The sequence below is a fragment of the Scomber japonicus genome, chromosome 20, assembly GCF_027409825.1.
Source record: "Scomber japonicus isolate fScoJap1 chromosome 20, fScoJap1.pri, whole genome shotgun sequence".
NCBI lineage: Eukaryota > Metazoa > Chordata > Actinopteri > Scombriformes > Scombridae > Scomber > Scomber japonicus.
Genome location: NC_070597.1, coordinates 23,102,910 through 23,126,950, shown reverse-complemented (window position 1 = coordinate 23,126,950; position 24,041 = coordinate 23,102,910). Strand labels below are relative to the sequence as shown.

The 24,041-nt window shown below is 40.5% G+C and overlaps 1 protein-coding gene across 1 annotated transcript; it reads right to left on the bottom strand.

The window, feature by feature from the left end:
* Positions 1-832: 832 nt before the first annotated feature.
* On the bottom strand, positions 833-23,795 carry radil2b (Ras association and DIL domains 2b). Its single transcript, XM_053341426.1, has 19 exons — positions 23,610-23,795; positions 22,500-22,705; positions 21,421-21,595; positions 19,356-19,588; positions 17,894-18,354; positions 14,678-14,974; positions 14,067-14,480; positions 13,019-13,056; positions 12,715-12,938; positions 12,386-12,498; positions 7,151-7,216; positions 6,952-7,105; positions 6,556-6,728; positions 3,655-3,799; positions 3,308-3,503; positions 1,727-2,103; positions 1,414-1,643; positions 1,077-1,216; positions 833-988 (listed from the first exon to the last, which is right to left on the bottom strand). The coding sequence occupies exons 1-19, from the start codon at positions 23,729-23,731 to the stop codon at positions 895-897; spliced, it is 3,858 nt and encodes a 1,285-aa protein (XP_053197401.1). The 5' UTR covers positions 23,732-23,795; the 3' UTR covers positions 833-894.
* Between the last annotated feature and the right edge of the window lie 246 nt (positions 23,796-24,041).

The window sequence follows — 24,041 nt, the reverse complement described above, 5'->3', positions numbered from 1 at the left end:
CATATCTAAGTATTTTATCTCGATGATGAATAATAAAAACTGAATTGAAGAATGGCAATGACATTACATATTATTTAGTGCTTATTGTTTTTCTGTCCACAGCAGTAGTTTGACGAAGGATACCAGAACAGCTTGTCCGGCCAATATCAGACTTTTATGTATGCTGTTCTTATGTTTCCTTGTTGAAGCTTTTTGTGGGAAGCCACCACTCTTCCCGCAGAAACCAATCAAATTTCATTAGCAGAAGCCGGCTTTTGGGACAGGACATGCCGTTTAACCTTGGTCCAGGCTTTCATATGCCAGGTTATCTTGAGCTCATGTGGGTCCTTCTAGTCATATGGCTGTATGGAAGACTTCCAGATTGGAAACAGTCAGTCAGTCTTTGGACAAGTATCTTCTGACCCTGTCTTAAAAGTTTAAATACACAATTTTAAATGAGGGCTGGACTAAGAATTTGAATAGTAGCAATGGCAGCAGCAATGTTTGAAACCAACCCTTAACCAACCATACCAATCAATTTTACAATGTTTGAAGCCAACCCTTAACCAACCATACCAAACAAATTTACAATGTTTGAAGCAAACCTCTCAGTTTGAAATCAAAATGTCTCATTCACTGGAACACTGTATCAAACATACACATCAATAATTATCATCATGCTATTACAATTTAGAATGAAAGCTACAAAACACTGAGCAGCTAAAACCTGGTACTAGTTTCAGCCACGACTATAGCTCCTTTTATAGTGCATTTTTTGTCTTCTCAGCCACCATATTCTTACATCACATCCCTAATCCTGAACCTGAATTTTCAACAGGATTTTATACTTCTCTCTAAGTGCACTTGTGATGCATTAATAGTCTCTAAGGTTAGCAAATATAGTGAGAAATGCTGTCAGCATTCACTCGTTATAACCTTGGCCATCCAGTCAGACCTGGCCACCAGTAACCTCAGTCTGTCACCTGATGATTGGATCAGCTCCTTTCCACTGCGAGAGACAAAGAGATGGAAGAGATGTTATAGAAATACAGTTTTAGATACAAGTTGCTTTTTTTACTCAGGTTGGGACTGTTTACCTTTGGTAGTCAAGTTCAAGCAGACTGACTCCATTAACAGCCAGGATCCTGTCTCCTGGTGCCAGCTTCCCACACCGGGCTGCAGGAGAGTCTGGGACCACTGCACGGATGAAGATGCCTTTCACTTTCATCATGGTGTCCTAGAACATGAGATCAAAATGTCAAGCACATACAGACACTGATGGTCCAAGTCATAATTACGTAACCTCGCCTAACATTTGTAATCACTGTAACATGGTGAGAAGTTCAATCACTGAAGGTCAGCAAAAACAAGATGTAGATCAGGTGTCAGGTTCATTTAACTATGAATCATGAGATCTAGATCTCTTCCACTCACCCTTGTGTCAACCAGCGCAAGACCAAGTCCTCTTTCTCCTCGTTCCAGCTCTATACTAAAGACCTCATCGTTGTTGTCATCATAATGGTCGTCCACCTCTTCATCCTCCTCCTGCTCCTCCTCTTCTTCTTTGAGTTCAACAATTATTTTCATACTGGTGCAATCTGATTTCAAATCTGATTTCAAACGGTCTACTTTAAGTGCAGCCAGGCATTCAAACACTAAACCACCTAAGGAGAAAACAAAGGATATTTTATTTCATTTTCTGAAAGAAAACCAGAAGAAAACCATGAATGGTAATGTCTTTTTGTACCTTCATCATGTGTATCTACTCCAGAGGACCAGGGGAGAGACTCACTGTCAGCCTTCATCCATTTATCTTTGTCTGCCTTCACCAAATGAACAGGATCTGTAGTGTGGGGGGTGTTGGGTGGGGTCAGGAGGCAGGACGGGTCCAGTGCTGACCTCCTCATCTCAGTGGTGTCCATCTGTCTTGTCTGCAGCTCCAGATTCCTTAGCTTCTGGGACAAAAGGAGGGCACCGCAGGAGCTGAACTCATCATGGTACTGGGTTGAGGAGGGAGATGACGGTGATGGGGGTGATGGAGGTAAGGCAGAAGAGGTAGGGTAGTTCTGGACAGTAGCCTGCGATATGACCATTTCAACTGGTGATGTATCCAAGGTTTCCAGACTGGCTTTTGGAATCATATCTATCTTAGTTGGTTTAGCCTCCATGGTAATGGTACTATCCTGGATGACAAATAATAGCAAATAGTTTGACATTTTTTATAGTGCTTATGTGCCAAGAGTAAGATGAGAAGATTTATACCACATTCATGTACACTAAATATGAAGCTAGATCCACCAGGCACTCAGCTTAGCTTAGCATAAATACCTGTAACTTGTTTATTAATGACCTTTCTTACCTCTTCTTGACAGAGACACATCTTCTCATTTAACTCTCAGCAAGAAAGTGAATAAATATTTCCCAATGTGTGGGACTAGTGCTTTAGAGACACAGTCATAGCTAACCATGTCCTAGCTACAACTAGCAGATCATAAAGATTTCAAACATAGAATAAAGCTAGCCTAGCTCTGTCGAAAGGTACCAGCATCTCTTAAATTAAAAAATGAACACAAATGAACTGTTTGTTTAGTCTGTATAAAAATAAGAGTTAAAACAATATGTTGTAGTTTTACATGATTATTACAGGACTATTTCTTGGCTAGGAGCAGTGATCTCCAAATAAAAAAGAACACAGATGGGAAAAATTACAAAACTGGAGCTAGCATTCATTACATTCTTTGGGAGATAGCTTTATTGAGAGCAAATGTAAGGAACATTCGACTTGCTCAGTGGCTGTATTACAGCATAAAGCAAGGCATTAAGAGGCAGTGACTGAATAAATACTGGTACTGTCTGAATACAGTGTGCACTGCAAAAGATAATTAGCTCTTCACGTTTGCTCAGCCGTTTGCTGTGTATTGATATAAGGGTTTTGAGAATTTTGAGTCTGAACCACAAATTAGTTGTTAATACAAAAATATTGACTATGACATCTTTAAAGCACTATATGTGGTGGCCTCCAGTGGTAGTATCAAAAGGACAACATGGCGGACAGCAATGCTAAAAGAATATTTCAATGTGAATCAATAAATTTGTCTCCTCTGTCCAACAGTACTTAGCAGTACACCTATGCTAGGTTTTAAAAAGAGGGTGTAGAAGCAGGTTCTACAGCAGTTTTTTTTTATTTAAAGATTTTCCATAAGGCCTTAATGTGCCCACCACAGGCAGGCATAAAAACTTTCATTACTCATATTTCCCAGCCTATTGAAGTACTCCATTGTTCGGCATACCTACTTCAAATATGTTAATACCAAAACACATTAATGACATTTTCAGTACCTGGAAGTCCCCAGTAGTTGTGACTTCATTGGATTGTGAGTCACAGAGGCTGGAAATGAATTCTTGAAGCTTATCCAGCTGTTCCCTCAAGGCCAAATCTGTTACTGCCCTTCTCAATTGGAACTGGTAACCCCCATCTGGCAGCACTAGAGGATGGTGGGTATCAAAACTCTCCAGGATCTCAGCTGAGGAAGGAAGGGGCATATTGAATTAAAAAAATAACAAGAAATTAAACATAAAACTTTGATATGGGAATTTGTGGATTATGTTCATAATTATAGTTGGTAATACAAATTACAGCAGGAACAATAGGCCACTAGTATGTTGACCTCTCACCAGTTCTATATGCTGCTGCTTGGTCATGTGCAGATGGAGCCCAGGTGTGTCTGCAGGGAGATGCGGGGCTGTAAAGACTCAGCAGGTGGTTCAACTGGGCTGGCCTCAGGGCAGGGTGGTCAGATCGCAAGGACGCCCATGATGTCTGCTCACACACACATGTACATCATTAGAGTCAAATTTTCAAGGCATCATTAAAGCCTAGCCAGACCATCAAGCAAAACATTGAAAATAAATTATATATTCAGATCCTTTCACTCTACTCTTCTTTCATGCAGAAAAGATGCAGATTTTCAAAGGCAGCATCCTCAGAAAATACCACAAAGTAGAGGCTTTCCTGAGGGAGAGTGGATTTGGCTTTGTAAGCAAATGCTGCATTACCAAGACAAACAGAGCAGAGCCCATCAATGTGATTAAGTATCGCCCAGAAATATATGGCAAGCAATAAAGGAAATTTTCATTCTCAAATGCCTGCAGTGGCTGAATCCAGACACGTGTAACATTGTCAGGTGGAATGGCTTTTTTATATAAGGCCAATATTTTCCTGAACTTTGAGCTCCTGGATCAGAGTCTCTACTCTTTTATGAAAGAGAGCAAAAAAAATCAGTCTTTCCATCAAAGAGCTGAATCCAGTCATGTATCAGTTGGCCACAGCTCTGCCCCATTTAACGTCCGTGGGAATCATTCACGCTGACCTCAAACCAGACAACATTATGGTTGTGGACCGCCAACAGTGGCCAATCAAAGTTAAACTGAAAGACTTTGGCCTGGCTCGTCATGTCTTTGCTGTTGTGCCAGGCGTCTGTGTGTAGACCACCTGGTACCGAGTACCAGAGGTCATGCTACATATTCCTTTCAACGTGGCCATTAACATGTGGTCTCTGTAGCAGCAGTGCTTGCGGCTGGTTACCGACTGTACCCTGGGGACACGGACTACAACATCTTGAGATGTATTACCAGGCTCACCCAGAGGACTATATCCTGGATCAAGGATATGGCACTGACTACTACTTTCAGTATCTGTGAAAATACCTTCACTGACAGAAACAGCCACGAGAGACGAGATACATCAGGCTCAAGTGTCTTGATGATCTTGCGCAGCTAATGATGATGAAGGAGTGGGGACATCAAAGCAAACGACTTTTATTAGTGAACCTGATGAAGAGAATGCGGCAGATGGACACTGAGCTGAGAATTAAACCCCTGGAGAAAAAAATGTAGCCCTCTCATTCATCTGGGCAGTGTGTTGATGCAGCTTGGATGCCACCACCAAGGCCTTCACAAAAAACAACAACAAGTGGTCAAAAAAGTGGGCAAATGTAACATCATCCGGCAAGGCACTGCGCCAACCAATCACACATATGTAAGTGCTCATTCCTTGCGGATTACTAGGATAAATGTATTTGACTGTTTACCTTACAATGAAAGGTAAACCCGTTTGTCCCATGTTTTGGTGTTTTATTAGGCTTTAAATGTATTACTCTGTAGCTGTTAACATAACTCGACCTACTGGATTGTATTTCATTTTCTCACCAGCACCTTAAACAACACACCGCTACCAACACAGCCCCTTGTATGATTTATGTCTGAAACACAGCTGGTTGAGGCACTTCTTCAGAGAGGGGCCCTCCACCTTTTCTTCTCTGTTGATGGAGAGGAAAGGTACAGATTGTGTACTAACTACTGTGTACTCTGGATTTAGTCATTTGTGCTCTCGATCTCATAATTTGTGCTCTAAATTTAATAATCTTGCAATTGGTTTAACTTACGCCATTCTCTTGTCTGACATACTGTACACTCTCATTATGGATAGTTTGGATTTCACAAGTTTTTTTCTTTTTTTAAAAGATATGTGAATATCCTAGTCCTTTAAGCACAACACTGTGTAATCTCTGAAATCCCTTAAAATATATAAAACTATCCCATAGAATACATATTCTGTGGGATAATTTTATATATTTACAACAGCCTTTTTCACCATAAACGCTGTCATGCTCCTGCAGATGTCACCCAGTTCATGAAAGGTCAGCTAGGGTTCATCAACATGTACAAAGAACACGGCCTTCTTGTGAAAAAGGAGGACATACAACTAATCTTGGCTATCTTGGATCCAGCTTGAAACAGTAAAAGTCTCCTTTGTGGCTTTCTTCAAACTTCTGGCTGACTGAATGCATTTTGGTAGCCTCTACAAGAGTGGAGCATGCAAAATCAAGGGCGTGAATTATTAATTTGAGAGCACAAATAATTTATTTTTCATCATGGCTCAGACAGGGCTCTGTAGAAAAGCATCAGACAACAGTTTGAAAGTCCTCAGAGGACCCTTTTCACAACACAATTTGACTTGTCAAAACAGGAAAAGTAAAAGTGGAATTAACAGGTTAGTAGCTGTATGATATAAACATGAATGCCTTACTGTGTTCTTTTCATCAGGTTGTGTGCTACTTTGTGTATTTGGGGTTTTGTTAAGCAATGTAGTCAGAATTCTACAGTTTAGGCAGTGCGAGTTACCTTAGCACACAGGAAATTTTGCATGGCACCTCATGTCTTAATTTCAGGCTCCATTATAATGTTGTATCTTTGGTTAATCTCCTATTATTTATTTACCTTTGTTATTATCTTGGATAAGTATGAGTTCAAAAATACCATATCTTTGCTGTTTTCTATTAGTGTTATCTTAAGTGAGGATCAGTATCCTGTTAGTCATCCCACTTTGAAACCTAATTGAAAGTAATGCATTTATTAAACCTGTAATCAGTAGAGAAAAAAACATTTAGTGAATATTTTTTCCATTCTCTTACAGAAATCAAACTGTTAAATCCTCAGCCTGTTATGTCTGTGGTAATTATTTATAGCAGGATAAACCTAACTCTGCAGAGCGTGTGGAGTGTATGTATTTTGTACCTGTAGTAAATTCTTTCTAGGCGTGGCCAGCAGATTGATAGCCGACGAGAGAGTGTGTGTGTGCTCCAAAGCCAGTTCTCCCAGTCCAGCTGCATGGGCCCAGTCCAGGAGCAGGTCAAGATTGGCCCGCATGCGCACGCCTCTGGACCACTGGTAGAAACCTGGCTCTGAGCCTGTGTACACATCACATAAAACTTCATCTTTGACATGTGTTATTAGACATTAGTTCAGGTTACTCAAGAGTCTAAAATATTTGAATACTGGAAGTTTTGATGATTCTGAGTTACAAGTTCTCTATTATTCCAGACATTCAGTATGCTGTATGTCTGTTTTAAATAAAGCAAATACAGATTTGACAACGGCACAAGTGTCCGTAACTTGTAGAACTCCTGGTACCTCTCTCCATGAGTGAGTTGAAGAGTGATGCATTGATGAAGTAGAAGACATAAGCGATGAGCTGTGAGGAAATCTCTGGGTGTAGCTGACAGTCTGATAGCAGTCTCCGAGTCTCAGTTAGAACCTCCACAACCTGCTCAATCTCACCAGGGACCTGCAACCCACCGCTACCCAGGACTTGGGCACCCTCACCAGTCGCCTGTGAGTCAGGACTCTCCCTGAATGGGTTGCAGTCCAGAAGTCCTGGCAGGATTGGGTACAGGACCTGATAAGACAGAATCACTTGAATTAAGGGAATTGAGCAGCTTAGTATAAGAGTGACTCAATCATTCATGTGGAGCTGGAGATTGTTGTTGTTGATCATTCCTGTGGGTCAGTTTGAGGTCCGAGTAGTTAACATTGTGCGGTGGACGTTCTGATCACCAGGAAAAACTGAAGCATGTAACCCGCTAACCCCATTTTTCAGACCACCCATGTTGCTTCTGCATGTCTGCTTCTTTCTTTTTCTCTCACTACTGCATAGCTAATGTAAGATTAGAAATAGAAACCAAAAGAAACTGCAGAAATAGGGGGGACAGAGTTCGTAACATTTCCTCCCTTTAAGCCAAAGGTCCTTGCCGTTCCTCAGAGCAAAGCCCAGACAAACGATAGTATTGTTCAGGGCTAATTGTACACAGACATCCTCCTTCTCCTCCAATCGCACTCTTACACCCACCAAGCTTCCGAAGCCAGCGCCAGCCTTAGATCCACATTCCTAAAAAGCTGAATATGGCTCATGTGGGCTTGGCATGGTGCTGCAACAGGACTGCTGAGTGAAGAGTTCTGAAGGAATCCACCCTGAGCAGATCGTTTTACATTTACTGTAAGGCTCCAAGCAGCCAAGGCAGGCTGAACATGAACAGTAGAACACAAGTAGACAGCCACGGCTCCCATCACACATGAGACAATGGAAATGGCTGAACATTAAACCAAATAATCTTGCTGTGTTTCTGGTTGGAAAATGTCGCTCAGCGGAGCCAACCAGTGAGGCTTCATTCATTCAACAAGGCAGGATTCTGGGTTTACCACATGCATCCATGGCACGTATTGTCCTAAAGTCGAAAAAATAAAGTGTGTATTCTGTGTTGTCTACTTATTTGCGCTTTCATTATGATGGACAAGTAAACACACAGTCTTTCCACAACCCTGTATAAGTGCCTCTGTATATTCATCACAACATGTCTTCTGTTGGAATAGCTAGTCACCAGTGGCGCCTTTTGTTTTCCATCCCAGAGCAATTACTCTTAGATTGAATGGAAGGGCATGAAAATACCCTGAAAGTAAACCGACATTTAAGAAAATGTTGACACTTCTGTTTCAATTTAGATCTAAATTTGCTGTGAAGATGGCAGAGTGGATGGGAAGTGAGATAGCAAGGTGAGCCAGACAAAACAACAACACAAAACTAATGCTCAGCCATTATTTCTCCTATCTACCTTGTTTATACCCTGGAACATTAAAATCCCCTCCTTGCAAAAACTGAATCCAGAGTCAGCCTGGCTTCATATTAGGTACCAACATAAATCACTATGTCAACTCTGTGCTGTAGTAGGGGGGGAAGGATAGATGTGAGGCTAAATCATTAGGCCTGGGCCAGGTTAGTCTTCAGCTTGACACTAGTAACCTGACCACATTCCTCGCAAATTCTGGTCTGTCAGTCCAGGATAGAAGTGAATCAGAGCCTGCTGTGAAGTGACAGGGAAGATGGATGACACACGTCTCAACTGAATTAAATGGCAAGACCCCAAACAAAAAACAAGACCATGTTCACACTGAGCCAGCTAAATCTGAAATTGTTGTGTGTGTGTGTGTTTGTGAAAATGTCAAAACAGTTTTTTTCATAACAATCTCCACACTAAAATACACAAACGTAAGGAAAAAAGTAAAATCCTTTTCCCTCCTCTTTTGGTCAGCAAATTGTGCACCACAACCAGCATTAGGCAGTAATACATGACTTCTGAATCATGAATCACACTAGGATTAGTGTAAGGATACACAGCCCAGGATGGACCATTGAGAAAAAACCCCCAAAAACAAGTTTGTGGTCTGGATTTGCTAATTCGTGCTCGCAATTTAACAGAATTAACCCTAATGCTAGTCTCTTCTCTGGCGTACACCCTCACTGTGGATTGCTTGGATTAAATGAGGTTTTATTTGAATGTTTTCTAAGAAACGTGGATATATTTTAAACACAGCACATTGCAGATGTCTTCCAGTTCATGAAACTTGGCTTCAGGGATGTGGACATGGACGTATTTTATTATCTTAACATATTATGTTGTATATAGTTGTACATCATGGTTGTGGAGCACTTCCTGGCTGCCTTAGGTCTAGTTTGGATCAGTAACTAATGTCAAAGGGTGAAACATCTTTGTTGTTTTTTTCAAACATCCAGCACAAATTAGTTCTTTTTTCTCGTTAGACCTCCAGACAAAGGAGTTACAATATGAAAATCAATCATATTTAGAGTTTATATTGACCCATTACAGATATATTGGTATCAGCGAATATGTTATCCCATATGTGCCGATGTAAACATATACACATATATATGTGTGTGTGTGTGTGTGTGTATATATATATGTATATATATATATATATACAATGTGTGTTTATGTACATGTTCTATACATAACATCATCAACCAATATATCGATATCATTTTTTTTGCCTCATGATATCTGTATCGGTACCTGCCCTAAAAAGCATCCTGTATTAGTCATGCCCTAATTACATTACAGTTACTAGTTCCAACAATGCTCTGTTTCTACAACATTTGAGTTAACTTGTTTGCTGTATTACTAGAAACAGGACAATTAATGTCAATTTTGTTTGTCTGAGTTTAGTGGAAAGAAACATCCAGGACATGTTAACTTGTCAAAGTGGCTGGTTATTTACATGTTGTTTTTTGTTAGCTGGCAAGCTAGGCTAACGTTATGTGACTTAGTTTGTCTGCTGTATAGTAATTATTAAAGTAATGTACTTATTTATCAATTAACTAAGTTTTACACTGATCACAGCCAACATCTTGTCAGTGGTGGAACCGTTAGCTTAGTTATTCTGCTCAGTCTCGGCTGGTTAAACCTCCTTTTACAGTTACGAAATTGTGCATCACATCCAACACTAGGCAGAAATGCACGCCTTTTGAATCATAAATCACACTAAAGTTCCTTTGTTCATTAACCATTAGTTGAGGGAGTTACAATATGAATATCCATAATTACATTGCAGTTACCCTTTGCCATTTTTCTAGAAGTAAGGTGGTCTTTGTTGGGTCCTTTTTTGACCCCTTCTTATAGGGATATTCATAATATATTGGGAAACATCAGCTTGACATTAAATTTGCATGAGATGCTGCAAATGAAACACACAAGCATATTTTCTATTTATGGATTTACTGTCAAACTACATCTGGAAGTAATTTCATCAGAAATGAATGCTGTCTAAAGGGCAGGTAGTTAGATAACCACATCCTGCAGCACTGAGCAAAAAAGTGCTTTGCCTCAAATTGTAGAACAGCCACTATTCAGGAATTTCTATAGTTTCCTCTTTAGAGATGCAATGTCCCATCACTGACGTCCTTCCTGTATGGGAAACTGATATAGGAGATGACTCGAACGTGGTGCATCAGGCACAAAGTCCTTTTAAATTCCAACTGGCAGGACATGTGAGACCTTGACTGCTGCTAATGACCTGTCAAACGAGCACTGTGCTAATGTTATGTGGCCCAGTACTTGACATGGTTTCCTTTTTTTCTGGCACTGTGCTCGTCACTTGGCCGTTGCTGGTTAGGACCATCCAGGACGCTGATGCATAAAGAATTGGAGTGGATATATATAATGTCTTGTTCAGCTACTGACAGAGAAGGGAGAAGTGTTCAAAAAATGAATATGATATATGAGATTGTATGAACTGAAATAGGTTCCTCAATAGTATTTTTTGGACAGTGTTTTGACCCACACCCACACAGCTCAACTGGAAATGTGTCTGAAATGTTCCCAGCACAATTCCATGTCATGGGTGGGGTGCGTCAGTGAAACTGCACACAAGTGAATACTGCGGCTACCATGAATACCTCTTTCTCTTTCTCTCTGTAACATTATGAGAATCTCTTTGAAATGTGTCAAAATCACATACAATTTTTAAATCTACTACTACTTAGCCTTCACAGATTAGCAGACTTTATTGGCCACAGGAGGAAAGTTTGGAGATGTCCTGTGGTGTGAGTAAACCTATCCTTAGATCAAAACTTATTTTTCTTGTTAGTTGAAACCCAATGAGGTAATACAGAAATGTAGAAATATTCACTACTGTTTATAGTAGTTTTGATTACATTTTCTGATTCATCACTTCTTATTAGCCAAGAATAATTGTGGCCATAACTCATTGAAGATAACAATTACAGCAAAGATGTAATGTCTCAATTTTTAGAAGTTTTCTAGGTACTTAATTAATCTTGTGCAATATTTACTCCCCTTTTAGCTCTGTTTTGGTCTCCACCAACTCCTAATCTTTCCCTTTATCTGTCCTCTGTTTGATGTTGGGCAGGTAGTGTACAGTAGGTATCCCACTGAAAACAGCTGACCTTTGTGGCTAGAAAACCACAACGATAAGCTGAGAGACAGCTGTAAAAAATTAGCTGAGGAGAACTGAAGAGTGGGCGGGGTGATAATTCCCTGTGCATTCATCACTAAGAGACCTTTCACACTACACAAATACATTTGATGTTTCCTTGTGCATTCTTTCAGAGCCTTACATGTGGAACACATTGCTTTGTGTAACAGTTTGAATGAAAAACATGTCTTAATTTGTGTACCTACCATCTTATCACAGCTACTCAACTGAAATATTAGAAGTTGCAAAACCAAAATTCCTTGGCAACACAGACACCCCTGGATTGACTCCTTCATCCTCCCCCAACACACACACACACACACACACACACACACACACACACACACACACACACACACACACACACACACACAAAGGCCCTCGGTGTCCTGTCTCTCTCCCAGGTCATAATGCCCTCAGTGTGGTCTGGCTGTGTGGCTGGTCGCTCTATTAGAAAGCTGTCAGAGTGGCTAACTGAGCTCTTTATTCTCAGCCTGTCTCTGATTATTTTTTTAAACTACACATCATAACCATCAGTGAGAGGACCAGACGGAGCCAAAACACAAGTTTGACTCTTCTCTGTCTTCTTGGTGGCTGAAGTTAGGTAAATACTTGGCTTCCCATGTAAGACACAGGACTACATATACAACCACTACTTAATAAACCATGCTGTGGTATTACTGGTTTATCCACCAAGATGTATTGTGACAAATATTCAAGTAACGCATAATCACACTAGGTGCGGTTTATGCTCCATTGGCTCACTTGGTCAGCCTCTCACCTTGGTGATGTAGTACACACACTGCTGGAAGGCAAGCATGATGACCTCCTCCAGGACGGCCATTGTCTCCTCACTGGCTGAACGGACACAGGACAGACGTAGCTCCAACAGGGCTGAAACACATATATATTTATTCATGTCAGGTGTTGTTATGAATATTCAATAAAGTTGCACCAGACACTTTTGCACATTTTGATAGTGAGATAGAAAAATAAATGGCTTTATTATGCAGAATTATTCAAACATCTCATCCGCAAAAAGTGCAGCTTTAATTGATCATATGCTCACATGGTCATTGTATTACATAAGAAGGTCAACAGGCGACTAACCTAAGTTCTCCACCTCCTCACTCTCTGCTTTCATTTCTTCTTCATCCTCCAGTCCACGCTCCTTTCGGGTTCTCCACTCCAGAATAAGAGGCAACTGGTACTGGATGAACTGCAGCAACTCTAGACTGTTTGACATCCAGACCACCAGAGGGCACAGTCCTGAGATCACCTCCTCTAAATTGAGAGGCTGCAGATCGTCTGGGTTTGAACCTTCACCATTGAGACTGCAAAACGTGAGAATGAATCTGTAGTGTAGTCAGACACATGAATGATGACTGAAGAAAGAAAAGAATTGTGTGCTTACACTTCAGGTTGGACTGCCGCTAGGTCCTTAGTGTACTCCTGCGTGACAACAGAAAACACCTTTACAATGAGCGCATCACAACATAGTGGTCACATGGAAGTAAACCATCATCAAATGTACATAAAAATACGTTTATTGTCTTTGTGTATTGCCTTAGAGCAAGCAATACACAATAGAGCACCTTTTGTCAAGGTTGGATTAGTACCACCAGGGACCACTGGGCACTGAAGCTCAAAAATAAATAATTGAGGGCCTTTTTCTGGTCAATGGCAGATAGCAGATAGTAGATAGTAGATACTAGATGGTAAATCCAGCCATGCCTCTTATTTATAATCTAGAAAAGCCCTCAATCAGGGTCAAATTGAGTTTAAAAAGTTTCTTTACCTCAGTAGTAATCAATAACTCTTTGCATACCTACATTTTCAAATCAGGTACACAGCAGACTCATTACAGTTTACCCAGAGCCTCAGAAACCCTCCTGAACTCATACTGTGGAATATTATCTGCCAAGAATTGGCTGTCTGACAGTTTGATTTAATTAACCACAAGTTCATTGGGGAATATATATCATGTTAGTATTATATTAGCCAGTAAATCTAAATGACAAAGGGCTTCTGCAAAAGACAGGACCTCAAGACTGTGTACAAATGCTGGCCGTAAACCTGCATTCAAACACAACATTGACAAATTATCACCTTATGAGGTTGTTATGGTGGACATGTTAGCAGCTATTTACACATTGTTATAACTCCTATGCTATGTTATATATATATCTGAGAAATATCTGGCTCCTAGATGCTAAATGCTCCACTATGTTCCCCAGCTAGTGGCAGAGGTTTTCTGACAACATTCTGCATTTGGAAACAGTGCTGATAAGACTGACAGTAAGTATGTTAAGGGCTGTAAAATCAAAATGATGAACTGAAAGATACTAAAAGGTTGCAAGGTTAGGTGGTAATTCTCTAGGGTTTTGTCACTGAGACAAAAAACTAAAGGGACCTCCTAAAAGACTGATAGATCTGCATTCACCACTTTGACCACAACTCACCCACATGGCATTCTGAACTCCGCTTGCAATAAGCAGCAGAAGCCTGCGCAGGTCTGAGGTATGAAGACACGTGGATGAATACTGAACACACATGCACAGCAATAATGAAACAGTCAGCGGTGGTTTCTCTTGGACTTTGCTGCTTTCCATAGCGATAATTTTTTTGACAATGTGATGCTCATGTTCCGTATCATAGTTCAAAGTCAAGCTGTGGCCCTCGGGTGATTTTAGAAACGGAGGGCCCCTGTTTAGGTTCTGTTTGCTGCTTGGGCTCTGGGGTCCAGTGCAGGTTGAGATGCAGGTGTTGCAGAGTATCATTTCTCTTGTATGGCTTGTTGTAGTGGCAGAAGTGGTGTGACCCAGCAGCCAGGGGATCGCAGACAAGTTGGATTCAGGTGTAGTGCTGTTCACTTCCTTCATTTCCAGCAGAAAAACAAGATATATGAAGTTTGCACTTAGTCAGTCAAATGAAGATCTAACCTGATTCTACACAATAAATGTAAGACAATATAAAAACGGTGGACACTTTTCTTACGGTTAGGGTTAGGTTGTTAGGGTTAGGGTTAGTTGATAAGAACCAACAAACAGTATCTCCTATATTCTTGTATTACCTTGTGCATCAAAGCTAAGGGATCCTTGAATATAAACAGGTAGCGCTGTCCCAGTCCAATGATGTCACCAGGGCTAAGATGTACTTCTTTTCTCAGGACCTCACCATTTCTCATAACCACAGCGTCTGGACAAGGACAGAGCATGGTGGGACCACCAGTGCTATGACGATGGAAAGAGCAATGTTTCTGAAGTATGTCTGGAGCAAAAAGGAGGATGTCTGGCTTTGATGCATCTTCGTGGTCACTTTGTCGACCCATTACAATCTTTGGGCTTGCAAGTAGGTAGATGATAAAGTCCTGAGTGGGGAGATAAATGGTAGAAAGCAGAAAATGAATGTTATGCATTACCAAAAAATGTACAAATACTGATTGGTAATACTCCTTTTTTTCCTTCTTTTTTGTCTCCAACTATGATGCTGTTAAAATGAATAATTACATGATGTTTATTCACTTTACAGAGATCACTTGTCAGTTAAACAATACACAAATCAAAACACAGATACTGAAACCATTAAGAACATATTCTGCAATGTAATTTCTTTCTCCTTCTATAAAGACATGTTACTGTTGATACTTTTGTAATGTAATTTTCCATTAAAATCCCTTTCAGTTTCAAGTCTTAAACTTGGACTTGGATTTGGCTCCTGTCAGATTTATTCAAAACATATGCGTTGTCAGGAAAATGAAGAAATGAAGAAAACATTTTTAATCTTTGGTCTTGGCTGGAGTATATTAAGTTCTTAAAAGTCAAAAGACTAATCTCCCTCTCAAGTCAAAAGCCTCCACAGTTAAAAGAGGATGCGTTGCAAGTCTTTTTTGATTTTGTCAAGTCACATCTTAAAGCAAGACTACAATGTTTGACAGACAAAATAACACAATAACCATAACCTTTTCTGTGATCAATACCCTCGATGGTACAAGTAACTTATTGTATGGAAGCTAAACATAGATAATGTTAGCAAATGTTTGGTAAATATTGCTGTGTAACTGATATTATTGGGTGCTTATGTTGCGACTATTTTACTAACTGCTTTGTTACACTACCCATTTACATACACAATTACCATTATCCTTTAACTGTCACTTGTTGCCATAAAAGATGCAGTTACAGTGTCATTGTAAGTCAAGTCTACTTGATTTACAATGACACTGACTCTCTCTCTATTATCTGCTATTTCTAAAGAACCATTATTAAGATTTAAACAAACACATGAAGACTAAATGTATAATTTTAGACTGGCAAAAGGATGACTCACTATTTTTGCTTCATTATTTGGTGGCAAAGTAAGTAAGTAAAGTAAGTAATTAAAGATTTAATGTGGTGCTGATATCTCTTTAATTCACTACCGGCTACGTAACAACAGTCTCTCTCAGTGAAAGCTGATCATGTGGAGGCATTACAGTCTTGAGCCAAGCCTGATTATAGACAAACAATGTTTTATTAAACACTGTGAGCGGCGAGCACAATGTGCAGGGATTATTATGTTTGACATTGCCCTTGTGATGCTTGTCTTTTCCAGCAGGACAGATTTAAACCAGCTGAATTACTTCACAAATAAACTCTCTAAACCTCGTCCACAATAGTATTTCTCGTGGTAGATGATAATATGCTTATATGAGGGGTCTTTTGGGAAAACAAATAACTCTGACGCAGAGTCACAATCAGTGTGGGAGGTTTAGCCGCTGTGTGTATGTGTGTATGTGTGTGTGGGTGTGTGGGTGTGTGTGTGCCTGCATGTGGCAGTTGCCCACTGTTAAAAACCACTGGTAATCAGTCAGGAAGCAGTGCCACTGCAGTGTCTTTTTCTGTTTCCTGATCAGTGTTTTGACACACACAGCTTTTCTGTGAACAGTTGGCTGACTTCACACTATGATTCACCCTTCTTTCTCACTGTTTACACTGAGAAAACATGATGTTATAACAGCTGTGGTGTTGTATTTTACAATAAGTAAAGCCAATAATTCAGTAGTTATTCAATTCATCTGTTTGTATGGCACATATGCAGTCGACCATGATAACACGGAGATATACTGTAGGCTACCTCTTGGAAATGTCACTTTTATAAACAATGGGTCCTCAATTTCCAGACAAAAGCAGCTTCTCATTTCTCGCCAGCAACCGTAGATTTAGCCGAAATGACAACCGTCGCTGGAAATGGCAACCACTGCGTTAACAACCTCACATTAACTTGTTCGAAAAAGCTATCTGTGGCTGATTTTTGAATGTTGCAGATCTGTTTCAAAATGAGAACTCTGTAAAAGGGCTCTTAAATGCACACGATGGGTACATGATGTTGCTGTAGAACTGTGGTATCCAACCTTTTCGGCTTGTGACCCCAAAAAAGCAAAGGGATCCACTGTCACACCTCGTATTGTAATGAAAGATGGCTCATTTTGTTTTATTTACTTTACTTTTAGAAGCCTATGGAGTCAAAAATACAGTAATTCGCAATACATCCAGCAAAATTAGGGGAAAGCTTGGGAAACTATTTTGTGTATCAGAAATATACAGTACCAGTGAAAAGTTCAGATACACCATCCCATTGACTTGAATGAGAAAGTGTGTCCAAACTTTTGATTGGTACTGCATATATATATATATATTTATATATCTCTATGTCCAGGGCAAAAGTCCTTGCTAACTAATTAGCTGTGTCGATGACATGGAATAAAGAAACAGCATTGTTCTTGTATTTCAGTGAGAGTAGAGTTTGTCAGTCCTAAAAGTATGACAAGGAAAATGTTCATTCATTCATGTCCCAGTTTGGTTGCTATAAATCTAATTTGGAGCAGAGCAGTTTCTAATATTAGCCTAAACTATGATAGCATTCAAGACTGGCTTCCCCACTATGAGGAAATACTACGCAGTCGACATGCTGGTTGTGAATAGGTTGTTGTTGTTTTTTACATAATCTGTAACTTTACAAACTAGGTTACCATGCTTGGTTACAAGTGAGGTAGTTAGCTGAACATGCTAATGGTAAATAAACTCTTGCTCTTGTGTATTTGGGTTTGGAAAGACTGAAAATAGACAGCACCTTACAACCTTCCAATTTTAGGGGACTTGTGTAACTACAGCTCCATGTACACTGCTTCAACATGTAAAAGAATTAAAAGCTTGTCAGACCTACTGCACCTGATTATAGGTTACTAAGCTATAATTGGGAAGGAGCTGAGCCAACTGTCAGTTTCTGAGTATATGTTTGAATGAGATACCTGTGCGAGGCTGCAGCCCTGCAGCAGCAGCAGGTACGGACAGTCGAGAGGAGGGTGAATGGAGTACTGTGTGGTGTTATCGTCGCTGCTCTCCGTCTCCTCCCTCTCAGACTCCTCTCCTTCCCGCTCGCCTCTCGACCTCGGCGGACAGAGGGTCTCTGTTTTGGCCGGCGACCCACTGTCCCCCTCTGAGAGAACTGCCAAGTGAATGTGATTCTGTTCTGGTCTTCTTTCTTTAGGGCGCTGGAAACTCTGCACTGAAGTTTGATTCAGCTGCTTGTTTTGATCCTCAAGACATGTATCATGACATGTGTCCTGTGTGGTCTCTGTATCAGAATCTAAAAGGTCCATCTCACTTTTGCTCCTCCACAGTTTGTGGCTTCGTCCTGAAGTCCTCTCTATGAGTGTGGAGTTCACTCTGGAGCGGCTTTTCTGCAACTTACGAGCCTGGGCATTGATACCTAACAGGGAAATGGATCAACAAAAAAATCTGATTGAGCACTGCTGTTAAAACAATGTGCAAATTGAGCTACTATATAAATACATTAAGCACAGAGGTAAAGGAAAGTGGTGATAGGGCAACACCCGTTTTTTTTTCCTGAAGTAAGGTGAGGTGTGTGTGAGCCTGTGTGCATTCAGTCATTTGTACATCGTGTATTTATGCCAGAGTCAACATAGAGAAGCCACATACAGGAAACAGGCCTCAGTGGAAAGAAAGACAGAGCTCATGGAAATAAAAAAAAGTTCCCCAACACAGCAGGCATCCACAAGCTGACACTGATAGAATGCTATCACAGCCTGTGCCATTCATAAAAGCAAAACACCAAACAGGACACACTGGTACACTATGACCACAGCTGTGTCAACCACAGCTAGAGCTTCCAATAGAAATGATAGTGGAAAAGACAGAAAGTGGTCCGCCCTGCACATTTACGATGCCAAGCAGTGTTTGTTCAGAGTTCTGGGTATCTTTCTGTGACATCATGCTTTGTAAAAATCAGCAGATGATATATTTTTCATCACGTGAAGCTTTTATAAGATGATGTGAAAACAGCAACGTGTGTTAAAGACAGGGTGCGCCACTGGAAGAGATTTAATTAAATGACAGGTTGTCTGCCACGTTCATTAAATTTAAAGTTTCATAAAACTTTTTAATGGCGGTTAGAATAAAATCTAAGTCCAAATTTGTAACAGAAATTGAAAAGAAAGGAAAAAAAGACATTGTAGACCTATTAAAATACAGTTTGGTCTGTGTGGCTTGGCTGACTTTCACTGGAAAAACAGCGTGCCAACAAACCACATTTTACTGTGAGAACCCTAAAACTGAATTTAATACTGACAACGCTTTATAGAAAAGTAAAGACTCATATTTTAGGACATGCAAACACCCTGAATTAGGATGTGGTATACTGTGAAATGATCAGTCTCTAAAGCACCCCGAGGCTAGAGTGAGGCGCTGTACCAGCAGTGATGGTGTCTTTGTCTTTGGATGTCTCCTCTTCTACCAAGCTTCTCCTCTGGATTTCAAACCGTCTTGCCAGACCCTCTCTAGGTTTCCATAGTGATTGCAGGAGGAGGGGCTTCTCGTTGTCACCCACGACTCGGAACCCTTCTGTTCTCCACTGATGCCCACCAATGGAACCAATGGTGTCACAAAGGACGTAGGATACTGCCTCTTCCTTGGCCAGGCCATACCTGGATCACATAATGAGGTTAAAACAGTGGGATAAAATCAATGTATCTCTCAAAACATGGTAGTGTACTTTTGGAAACTTCTTGTTTCTTCCATTCACAATGGATTATAGTGTCTACTCTACTTTGGGGCAGCTGTGGCTCAGGAAGTAGAGCGGGTCATCCACTAATCAGAAGATTGGCGGTTTGATTCCCGGCTCATCTCTAGTCCACATGTCGATGTGTCCTTGGGCAAGATACTTAACCCCAAATTGCTCCCAATGGCTGTGCCAACAGTTTATGAATATGTGTGTGAATGGCTGGATGTGACTTGTAGTGTAAAAGTGCTTTGAGTGGTCGGAAGACTAGAAAAGCACTATATAAGTACAGTCCATTTACTATTTACTTTAAGCCTCCATGTATGCAGTACCAAGTTGTCTGCTACAGGCTTATTTGGTCTTCTCTATTTACTCTTCTTATTTACTCATACTGTTACCTTACCCCTTATGCTAGCATCAACAATTGTCCACGACTGTAACTGACTAATATTTAGTTAGTACATAGCTTCAAACCAGCATTCATAGATTTTTTGGCTCTTGAGAGCAGCACAACAAGCTTTAAATGCAGTATTGAATGACATACTATCACCTTATGCAGATGATACTGTACAGCAAAAACATGTGTTAGCAAAGAGTTGCTTATTTACACATCCAGTAGACATGGCACAACATTAGCATTCATTTGGAGTCATATTCCTGGTCACCAAATAAATGTAGGTCCAATATTCACTCTTATTTTACCTATGGTTTAGTCACCACCAAATCCTGAGAAATGTATCTGGTTCTTTAGCTGCTAAATGCTTCATTGCCTTTACCAGTTAGTTGCTAGCTTTGCCTGTTGTTTAATGCTAGGCAATGGATTTATCAGAGCATTTTCATTGAAAACAGATGCCTGCATATCTGAAAAAGAAGTTAATGGGGACTGTGAGACTGAAATAAATCAGTTAAATTCTGGGCTAAAAACCAAAACAATGAGCTAAAAGATGCTAAAATGCTTAAACCCTATGTACTGCTGAGGAGAACTGCACAGCTGGATAAATCTACCTGCAAACCCATTCAAATCCTGCATAGTCATTACTGTTACATGCAGTCTTAATATAAAAATATTGATTCAAGCAGCTTTAGCAGCTCAAAATAAAATCTCTCCATGGACATTCCATTAAAGCTGCAGGTTTCAAAGAACTTAGCTTATCAACAGTTGCCATATGCCTAATGTATTTTCTAACCCATTACCAACTGTGTGATCTTGATATGACTAAATGGCACTGCTACATTGTAAATTCTTACAGAAGGAGGAAGAAAATGCTTGAGTCTTTCCTCTACTCACTGAATACCACTTGTATTAATCATTCCATTATGTTTTGGCTGAAACTGAAGCAAAGACTGACAGACACTCTCTCTCTCTGGAGAGGGCCTCTCAGCGCTCTTGCCGACACTGGCTGTCTTTTACGCGAGTCTGTGGTTTGCTATAGACCTTTTCAGAACTACTTGGCACGCACACACTGCGTGCACTGTATTGCAAATATAATAAACAGAACAACGGGTCAAGTCGACTTTGTTCATCAAAAAAATATATTAATCACAACAGCATGAAGGCGCTAACCTTTCATCAATCGCCAAATCCAAGGCATCAAAGACTACTCTGACTGCTTTTATATACAAATGATGTAGCGCAAAGGTATATTACAGAGGAGGAAACATGTGGATGGACAATGAACTCAACCTGAAAAGACACACAAGGACACACATATGGTAAGCAGACACACACAGACGTGCACAGATAACTCATGGCCTTACCGTTCAAGGGCCTCTTTGACTAGCTCTTTTGCGCTGGAGTGTGTGGTGGCCAGGACACTTTTATAGTGGGCCCCTTTACAGATTTCACTCCCGAAGATCTTCAGGATTCCTGGAGCAGTTATCTGATTGGACAGCTCAAAAGGATCTTCTGCAGTAAGAGCATCTGTTGAGTTCACTGCGAAACAAGACATGACGACAAAACAGATGAGAGGTTTAACAGTAGGTTGTAGTTTTGTGGTTCATAAGCATTGATGCCAGATTATATTTACCATATGGTTTGTTACAAAGCTATATGTCAGTCTTTACAGTGCACTGTTTTGGCAGTTTGTATGCAATAAATCAATGGTGTGTACTAAAAGGAAATGCTGTAAGGCATGCAATGACAAATATTAAATGAGCTGGTTCCCCCATTTGTCTTATAATAGAGCCATTCAAAACCACATTGAAAAAACAAGCAATTTTCATGCTGGCATTTGTATGTATAATTTGTTTTGGCAACTATCCATGGTGGTGGTACTATAGGCAACTCAAATATATTGAGAATTGTTGTACAGTATTCATCAGGGACTCAGGTAATGTAGCTCAACATAATGTGAAATGCAGGGCAGTTATCTCAGTAGTGGCTTGTTTAATAATTAAATCTAATCTAATCTAATCTAATTAAAGGACCCCCCCCCCCCCCCCCCCCAAAAAAAAAAAAATATAGTACTCCCATAACATTTGGGTTCTCATAAGACACTGATTTAAAAAGAATGGTCAAACTCAATGCAGCTGAGACCAATATATCCTGACTTTTAGTCTCTAGTATAGTTATAGCTCTGAAATGCTGGATCTTATGTTTCTCATAATGCAGTCCATTGTGTTTTTTCATCAGATCCACTGTGCCATAGAGCCACAGAAGACATGGTCAAATAGTACTTCCTCTGACTAGTAAACAGACCTTTATGTGTAACATTAGTGGATTTCCCTTTTTAAATGTCTCAATGCAGTAATGATTCATTGATGTTGCAGCATCCTTACTGTATATCTAAGTCAACCAATGACAAAAAAATCTTGAAGTGAGAGGAAAAGTGACATACTGCTGCCCTTCCTGGCCTGAACGGACAGCGACGTCCTGAGGCTCGCAGTCAGGGCCATTGAGCCGGAGTTGGAGCCGGTGGCTGGGCGACGGAAGACACCTGAGAGGCGGTTGGTATGGCGACGGATGCGGCTCTTGCTGGGCTGTCTGACCGCCACACCCTCAGCTGACCTGCTGGTGGACGAACTGCCGGTGGATGTAACTGATCTGATGAGTGACGGAGATATATGGAGAGAGTCCTTGATCAAGACCAAGAGTTCATGAGCAAGACACTACAATCCCTACAAGCATGTCTGCACCTTTACTTCTGACTCTGACCTCTCTGTGGAAGTGCAGGGAGAGAGGGAGGAAAGTTTCCGATAGAGATGAAGAGCGTATGGAGGAGAGATGAATGGCTGAAAACAGGAGAGAAGATTAAAATGTTGAACGATTTAAAAGGAAGAACATAGTGCACGATGCCAAGAGAAAAAGATGTTTAACAAAAGAGAAATATAAAGCATGATAGAAGATACAAAACTAACAGCTATACCATAAAAGGTGCATCAAAAATAAATACATACATGTCTGCCTCCAGCACTACTCTGTCCAGTGTCCTTCACCATACCTCCTTCAGCTCTCTCAGAACATTACTGAAATAATGGAGTGTTGTTCACCCACCAATCCTGTAAGCTTCTTATCACTATGGTTCAAAGGTTCTCTGCAGTTGCGTCACCACTTGGATATAAAAGAGTTTAAATTTCTCTTAAATCATATTGGTGAAATTGGCTGAAGTCTGTTGAAAATGCCATGATGGAGCGATGGCACAAGACTGTCACTGGTCTAGTCATTTTAATTCAAGATACTGTTGTGGCTAATAAGTACTTCATTACTCCAGCTGTGCAGGATTGTTGAAAAGAATATGCATTTAATGACTTAAATCATTGGAATTTGTGTTTATCTCCCCAACTAATTAAAGCACTGCAATTGTCTCAATGCTCTTCTTCAAAATTAAACTAGAAGTCATTTTTAAGAGCATAAGAAGAATCTCTATAAAAAGAAAAGCAAAACATGTGCCAAATGACTCATTCATTTGTACAAAGGCTGTGTTTGTTTGGAAGTTGTTGATACTCACAGCTGAGAGCCATCACTTGTCTTCCTTCCAAGTTTGACAAACCGTCTTTTTGGCGAAGTTGAAGGTAAATTGGGTGGTCTTGGAGGGAGAGAGCGCAACTCCTCAGAGTTCATCTGATTCATTCCTGTTTGACCGACTTGGGATTTTCAGCTCTAGTTAAACCGTTGTTTCAAATCAAGAGAGAGACTTCTTATCATGTCCAACCAGAGCACAGCCTGTGATGCGCACAGATGCTTCATTCCTGGGATGTTTGATACAGGACGAGCTGCGCAAAGCCACTCAGCTGCTGTTTCATTTTACGCACTCCGGAACAGGCGCTGCAGATGTTTCCAGCTCTCATCCAGCTGTTGGAGTTGCTGTAGCCTGGCTGTTCAGCTCACGAACCGACGTTTCGAGTTACAGCTTTAGTTCAGGGTTGTTCAAAATCTGACA